Source organism: Lycium ferocissimum, chromosome 7, assembly GCF_029784015.1.
Source record: "Lycium ferocissimum isolate CSIRO_LF1 chromosome 7, AGI_CSIRO_Lferr_CH_V1, whole genome shotgun sequence".
In the NCBI taxonomy this organism is placed as follows: domain Eukaryota; kingdom Viridiplantae; phylum Streptophyta; class Magnoliopsida; order Solanales; family Solanaceae; genus Lycium; species Lycium ferocissimum.
The window spans coordinates 65789825-65797782 of record NC_081348.1 but is presented as its reverse complement, the minus strand read 5'-3'; the positions used below and the strand labels follow the sequence as shown (position 1 = coordinate 65797782).

The window sequence follows — 7958 nt, the reverse complement described above, 5'->3', positions numbered from 1 at the left end:
TCCCTTCAACCGGGGTTCCAGCAATCCTCAGGGGCTCCAGACTCTGCGTTTGGGACTTCGGGTATAATAAGTGGTGGCGGTCACGATTTTGGAAAGAGTCGTGGCGCTGGAAGGAATTTTCCGTGCTGAAGATCTTCGGGCAAAAATCCCGGTTTACATCCAGAGGGGATGCATCAGGGGAGGCAAGAAAATATGGAAAAATGCTGTCAAATTTAGATTTATAGGCTTACCATGGTTTTTTCCCCTCCACCATGCAGCAGTCAAACTTTTCCAAGTCCTGGTTATTCCCGCGGTGGCTCTCAGCAAGTCCAACACCCAGTCAAACATTCCCGGCACAAAATCCGAAGCAAAAAGGCGGCTATAAGAATTGAAGAGGTTATGTGAGGACACGCGAAGAAAAGGAGAAAGGGTCGAGTTCGCTGGGCTTGGCAGATGCAATGCCATAATAAAGGTTTTATTTCGTTATAATGGCAAAGAAAGGTTTGAGACTTTGTTGAAAACAGTCTGAACTTTGTTTAAGAAAGGAAATAATCTGATGGGATTTAGGAAAAGTTCTGGGGGTTTTATAAAGAAATGGGATCTTCCAAATCCCCTGGATCAGGGCGTCTGCAGGAGATGTGGAACATCAATCGTTGCTTCCATTAATCTACGTCGTTTGATATTCCGGGCGAAACGTTGTGATGTTCCAAATTCCCGCGTAATCGGAGCAAGTTCAAAACTCTTCCACTTCCCGGGAAAACCTGCTTGAATCCCGAAAAGTGGGGGGACTATCTGTATTGGGTAAATATAAAGATCCAGCTGTACCAATGTGGTCGAGACACGTGGCACGAAGGATGAGACTTCGAATGAGTCAGCATTACTGCCACCAGGGGAAGATCTATAGTGCCGAAATAAGCTGCAGGTCCGATGTAACGCGCAGCTTCTCCGAACCTGAGAGGCCTAACGATCATCCGTTATTACACAGCTGAGGCGTTACAGATTCATTATTATTGCGACTTTATGACCCTCTTTATTGTACATTATTATCATGCCTTTAAGGCTTATTATGAGCGGGGGCGTAACACATAAAATATGTTCCCCTAGCTTTTAGGATAAATAGAGATGATAATTCTCATTGCAAGGACACTATATCAAGCTAAAACACACAATTCTTACTCTCACATTTCTGTACATTTTATATTCTTGCTATTGCTTTACTAAGCTCCGGAGTCACGGCTCATCGATAACAAGAAGAGTCTAACCTTGGATAAAGCATCTATAATCCACACGCTCTCTCTCTCTCTCGTTCTTTATCTTATTTGCGTCTATTTACAATATTTCATTACTAGCATCTTAATCTTATTGATTACTCTGATCTGACCACATGTACAAATTCAACTGAACCGATTTTCCGTGTAAACAGTGGGCATAGTAATTCATATGAACAAGTTGCTAGTAATTGAGGCGCGCACAAGTTGATCCAGACAACATTCTCATAAAAAAGTATATTGTGTTATATCAAATGAATTTGCTTCTATCTTTTTGCCCAGCAAAATGCCAACTCCATTGTCTCTTCTTGACAACTGCCAAAGGGATTTCCAATTTTGCTTGGATTTTTCCATCATCAGTTCCCTTTCATCCTACCTTCACGTTTTGATCTGTAGCTTTTTACTTATGTATGCACGTACACTTGGCCCGCCTTTCTGCCAGTATCTGCAAAGAACCCAAATAAGGAGTGTTATTATACAATTTCTTGAAATGGGGATCCTAAAAATCCCTTCGCGTTGCTCGTTGTGATCCGAAGTTCTGTAGGATATATACCTTGACTTGTGCCTCCAGCTCTTTAATGTAATCAACTGCAAAATCCAACATATCTGCTGTGTGCGTTTGCTGCAATGAAATTGAAGTAGCAAAATGAATACACTAAAATTTCAACTGTATCTGATTTTGGTGAAATTCTTAAGTTAGGATTCTACCTTGTCCATGTTGGGAACAAGCTCTTGCAGCTTCCTCATTCTTTCACTTATTCGTGTTCTTCTCACCTAAATCAGTCTTAATTATATCAGTACATGCTAAGACCCATGCATTTCAAGACTCGGAAGGATCAAACCGATTTTGGTATGGTTTGAAAAAGTCTAATTTTTGTTATACACAATACAAAAATAAAAGAAATGGTACTCGTATGTTACACGTTTCTTGGAATAACCTGCCAAATCGAACCATTGGCATCCCTATTAAGACCCATGCTTGTCAAAACTCGTAAGAAGCTCTGTACTTATCTCCCTAGCCCGCTCTTCACCGCTAATTGATTAGATCATCAATTTTATCAAATCCAAAGGTCACAAAGTTTCTATAAGCTGAATTTTTTATGAGGGAACTAGAGTTTTTAGTGTTAAAAATGTTTACCCTTTCTGCAATGCTACGAGGGTGAGTGGCACAACCTCTCTTTGCTCTGACATTTAAGGGTGTTGAATCTTGCAAGAGCTTCTCCATGGTACTTGTGGGCAAACTCAAATGATGAGATAGAGGAGGAATTGGCGGACGAGACAGACCTTCACTATTCTGATCATCAAAATCACTTAGGTGTAAGACGATGATTAATCACGCGTACTACACGTTTAACGAGATTAAAAAAAAAAATAAGTACCTGATTATGGGATGTATTTACATCAGAGAATGGCTCAATCTCAATGTCTTCGGTTTTGAGGAAATCGTCGGACAAAATGTGTGAATCTTCCCAAGAAGGCATGGGAAAATCTGTAATGCAACTCTCATCATTTTTATGTTCATTGCCCGTACCGTTTCCTTCCAAGACTTTATCTCCAATTTCAGAGATTGGAGCCATTAGCCCGGGAGAAGCAGGAGGTTTCCCTGATGAGAATCCCACTTGAGTCTTGAAACTTCTCGGAGTCGATAATGAAGTTTCTGTAGCAGCACTAGTACCAGTTCCATAACTCCCTATGCCTCGCATAGGACCATATTCTGTCAATTGCTGGAATTTTAGCAACAAACTTGAACTCTAAAGTCAGATTAAACAGTTGAGATGACCACTAGTTTCCACTTAAAACTCATAAGCAATAATCTACTATTTCTTCATCTTCTTGGCAAATATTTATTAACATATAAGAGACCCTCTTACTTTTACCTCAGAATTTCAGTAGAACTCAGTTAACAAGAAAATAATTTAGTAGATATCCATATCTACGACTGGATATCTCTGGTGTCATAAAGGATGATTAATAACAAGACATCAATCTTAACAAGAATCCTATTTGTACCTTAATGTTATCTAGATTTCAATTCCCATCGGTAATATCGATACACAAGAACTAAATAGCAACTCAACCTATTTGTTTCTAATCAAAGTGATCCTTTTTTTAATCTGCAACAACTAATGTTTTTCATCATATACATGTATACAGTATGAACTATAAGCTTAAAATGAGTTAAATGCACGAGCTTTGCGCTATAATAAGGTTTCTTCACACAGTCACATGAGACAAGGTTCATAACAAACATATAACACGAAGCTAGTATTAGCTTAAAATGGACATACTCATAAATTTCATCAGCACAACACTATTTAAGCAAGAAAATGCATACCATTCCCGATATTGATTGTGTCAAAGAATCCAGCAGGCGAACTATTATAACGAGTAAGATTCAAATTAGCACCACCACCACTACCAGGTGTCAAACGAGCCGAATTCACAGAACTCGTAAATACAAATGAATTATCCATGGCCGATGAACTGGCCACCCTCGACTTGTCAATTTGTTGAGCTTGGCTTTGGTAATTCACAGTACTTTGCTGTTGCAATTGTTGCAGAGTCTCTGGTTCCTTTTTCACAGGTGAAATAAACTGTTGGCTCTGTTGTTGAGTTTGGTTTTGATAATTCATTTGTGCAACCAAAGAGTAATCGCTACTCCTATGTCGCATTAAGCGCTTGTTCTGCTGTATATCCTCTTGTTTTGGAACAATAAAATCCGATGTCACGTTCATATTACTCGTGGGGTTGTCCTGAATTTGTTGATTTGTACCCGAGTTCGAGTCCTGGTTACCAATACTGGCGACAAATCTAGCGAAAACTTGCCCTATATCACTACTTGTTGAACCACGAGTATTTTGCAAGGGAGAAAAATCATCTCTTGCATAACCACAACCACCACCACCAACAGGAGTATTACTTAATAGGCTAGAGAAATATGAACTTGGTGCAGATCGATACCTAGTTAACCCTGAACTAATTCGTTGCTGCTGAACACGACTATGATCCATTTTAATCTTCTTCTTCTTTTTTTTTTTTTTTTTTCCTTTTTTGCGGTATTATGGTTTATATCAGCTGGAAAATCTCAGTTCACTCTAAGAAGGAAAACTTTTAATTAAGATGTTTATTTAAGACCTTATTATAGGAACAAAGATGGTATATCCTAAAGCTAGATAATACGAACAACCAACAAATTGTAGATAAAAATTCACAGAACTTCAAGATTTTCACATAGATTCTACCAGTAGAAAAAAGGTGGAAAATCCATTTGAATGTGAAGACAATATCAAGTATGAAACTAGAATTCAAGAAAATTCACAAGTAGAAATTAAGAGAAAGTAGAAGGTAATTAAGGACTAAGAATTAAGAAAATATGTAAAGTTAGAATATTGGAGTAAGCTAAGGTATAGAAAAGAGAAAACAAAAGAAAAAGAAGAAAAGGATAAGATAAAAAACAAAGAGTCTAAGAGTCTAAGGACAGAGAAAGAAAACAAAGTTGTTATTCTAGTTCATCGGGAAATGGACACAGTGCTGGCAAAGATGGTGGTGGCGGTGGTGGCAGTAGAGGTAGGTGGAGTAGGGGGGTGGTTGGAGGGGTGGGTTGAGGAGAGTGAAAAGTAGGGAAGCCAATGACAACTTCAGCAACAGAGATCAGAGAGAGATCTCGGGCTTTCTTTCTTGGGAAGTTGCAAGTGTTTTTCAAGACTCTGCAATAAATAATACGTAATGTTGTTTTCTCATTTTTAAGCTCTGATATTTATGACTTTCCTCTAATAGCCTTAAAGAATGCTGTTTATTACTCACGGATCTTTATATTTTGACACAAAAAAGAAACTCATGGGAGTGACATTATTTCTCTTCCGGACAAGGCAATAATAGCACTGTAGATCCTCAAAATGGAGGGTTAGAAAAAAGGAAATAAATACGGTTGAGATGTGTTTTGCTAACTAGCTGGTGATAGTTTAATAGTCTATTTAGCCAAGCTTATTTTTTTCCAAAAGTACTTATTTTTTTTTTCAAAAAGTGCTTATTTTAAAACAAAGTGAGGTGCTTGGCCAAGCCTTTGGGAGAAAATAAATATTTTTGGGGAGTAGCAGAAGCAGTTTTTCAGAAGTTAAAAAAAGTTATTTTTTCCCAGAAACACTTTTTTGAAAAGCACTTTTGAGAAAAATACACTTAAAAGCACTTTTTAAAAGCTTGGTCAAACTTTAATTACTGCTTAAAAGTGCTTTTTAAATTAATCGGCCAAATACAAACTGTTTCTCACAAAAAGTACTTTTTAAAAAGCACTTTTCAAAAAAAAAATACTTTTCAAAATAAGCTGATTTTAGAGGCTTGGCCAAACAGGTTATAAGTAGGAAACTTTCACACCTGATAGTGCAGGTAGGAAACTAAAAAAAAAGTGATACTTGAGGTATGTTTTTGACCCTTAACTTTTGGAAAAAAAAAAAAAGATAAGGCAATAGAAACATACCTAAATTATGGTGAAATTATCATCGCACACTTAAACTATGAGGTGTGCTCTCATCCCCTCAGCTTTATACAGGGTCCTAGTACAACCAATTTTTATTTTTTTTTTGTATTATTTAACCTCTTCACTAATTACTTGATAAAGCAAATAAGTTAAAACATAAATATGCATACACGGGCCTATACTAAACTAAAAAAAAAAAAAAAAAAAAAAAGGAATCTTAATCTCTTATTTCATTTGATTCTTTCAGACCCAAAAGGACGGGGCCTCTTCATCTCTCAAGTCTCACCCCTTTATGGTGGTTGGATTTTCACTTTATTATTTGTAGTATATACTTCAATGGAGCATGAATTTTCCATTCTTTTTTATAGCTGAAATGTTCTTTGCATTTAATAGACACAAGGGACGTGGACATTTCTCATATTTGTTTCATTATGTTCTATGCAGAAAGCTTTGCCTTGAATTTATTCCTTATGCATAATTATTGATTAGCTTTACGAGATGCTGAATATTGCTCAAATCTTGACTTTATATTGTTGTGTCTGAGATTTGAAGGACGATGATCTAGTCGGTTGAGGTCTGAAAAAATTAAATGAAATGAGACATTAGACACCTTTTTTTTAGTTTAGTATACGCAAGCGTATGCATATTGTATGTTTTAGGGATAAGGCATCATAAGCTAAAAAAAAGGTTAAAGTTGCCCTTATTCAGTGGAGTAAAAGCACTTATGGGAATATATTTCAAGAAATTGAAGCATTATAGGATGTGATAAAGGTGCATGAGATTCAGTTTGAGTTACAGCCCTCACCCAGCAATAGAGAAATATTACATAGGGATCAAGCTGATCTTAGCAGGTACTTACACTTAGAGGAACAATTTTGGAGGCAAAAAGCTGGGCTACAATGGTTTGAGGAGGGGGATAGGAATACTAGATTTTTCCATTCCTATGTACAAGGGAGGAGAAAGAGATTGAAACTAAGGAGAATACAATACAGGGAGGGAATTTGGCTGGATGAGACAGAGGAGATGGCAAGAGAGGCTGTAAATTTCTTCAGCAACCAATTTGCCAAAGAAGAAGACCCTAGTAGTTTTGAAATACTGGATCATGTACCATGCATGATTTCAGAGGATCAGAATAATGGCATCATTGCATTTCCAACTGAGGAAGAGGTTAAACATATTGTGATGAATTTGAATGGGGAAAGTGCAGGAGGACCAGATGGCTTTAGTGGTATGTTCTTTCAGAAAAGTTGGGAGATCATAGGGGGAGATGTGACTAATATGGTTATTGCTTTTTTCTGTGGTCTTTGAGCTCCCTAAGTTCATAACTCATACTAATTTAGTTCTTTTACCCAAAAAAGATATCATTAATACCTTTTCTGATATGAGGCTTATTAATTTGAGCAATTTTGTGAACAAGATCTTCTCAAGGTTGATTCATGAAAGGATGCAGAATTTATTACCAGACTTGATATCCTTAAATCAAGCTGGTTTTGTTAAAGGGAGAAGTATAGTGGAGAACATTTTACTAACACAAGAAATTGTATCTGATATTAGGCTAAGGACCAAGACTGCTAATGTGGTGATGAAACTGGACATGCCTAAGGCATATGACAGGGTGTCCTGGCTTTTTCTAACAAATGTGATGAGGAAGATGGGTTTTCTCACATAGTAATTGATATGGTTTTTAGGATTGTGAGCAATAATTGGTACTCAGTGCTAATTAATGGTCAACAGCATGGTTTTTTCTAATCATCAAGAGGGGTCAAGGAAGGGGATCCTCTTTCACCCACTCTGTTTATTCTAATAGCAGAAGTATTGACCAGAAATCTGAATCAGCTACATCAGATCCCACAGTTTAAAGGCTTTGGTTTACCCAAGTGGAGTCCTAAGGTAAATCATCTATCCTATCCAGATGACATGATCATATTTTCATCTACTGATGTGAATTCCCTGAAGTTAATAATGGAGGTATTGGGAAGCTATGAGAAGACATCAAGCCAGAAGATTAATAAGGAAAAAAGCTTTGTCTATTTACATCATTCAGTGACAAATGATATTAAGGTGATTCTAGAAGTAGTGACAGGAATAAATAGAAAAGATTTTCCATTTATTTATCTGGGATGTCCTATTTTCTACAGTAGGAAGAAGATTGAATTCTACAGTCCTATTGTAACAAAAATTATGAAGAGATTACAGGCTTGGAAAGGTAAGATGTTATCATTTAGGGGCGGGGCAGT

General features: G+C 37.0%; 1 protein-coding gene across 6 annotated transcripts; it reads right to left on the bottom strand.

The window, feature by feature from the left end:
* Positions 1 to 1386: 1386 nt before the first annotated feature.
* LOC132061832 (transcription factor RHD6-like) lies at positions 1387 to 4973 on the bottom strand. Of its 6 annotated transcripts, none has more exons than XM_059454490.1 (6): positions 3583 to 4973; positions 2627 to 2937; positions 2386 to 2541; positions 1956 to 2021; positions 1801 to 1869; positions 1387 to 1692 (listed from the first exon to the last, which is right to left on the bottom strand). In XM_059454490.1, exons 1-6 carry the CDS (start codon positions 4256 to 4258, stop codon positions 1648 to 1650), a joined length of 1323 nt encoding a protein of 440 aa, XP_059310473.1. In that variant the 5' UTR covers positions 4259 to 4973; the 3' UTR covers positions 1387 to 1647. The 6 variants fall into 6 exon arrangements, 2 of the variants coding, with proteins under 2 accessions (XP_059310473.1, XP_059310472.1); XM_059454489.1 differs by having other exon boundaries at positions 2627 to 2961; positions 3583 to 4972; XR_009416167.1 differs by lacking the exon at positions 1387 to 1692 and adding an exon at positions 2186 to 2280 and having other exon boundaries at positions 1798 to 1869; positions 2627 to 2961.
* Between the last annotated feature and the right edge of the window lie 2985 nt (positions 4974 to 7958).

Bases quoted from the DNA above. Each gene is read 5' to 3' on its own strand.
- LOC132061832 (XM_059454489.1), bottom strand. From the start codon at position 4,258: ATGGATCATAGTCGTGTTCAGCAGCAACGAATTAGTTCAGGGTTAACT. The intron at 2,542-2,626 runs GTACTTATTTTT...TTTGATGATCAG, and splicing joins TAAATACATCCCATAATCAG to AATAGTGAAGGTCTGTCTCG. The intron at 1,693-1,800 runs GTATATATCCTA...GGTTCTTTGCAG, and splicing joins AGCTGGAGGCACAAGTCAAG to ATACTGGCAGAAAGGCGGGC.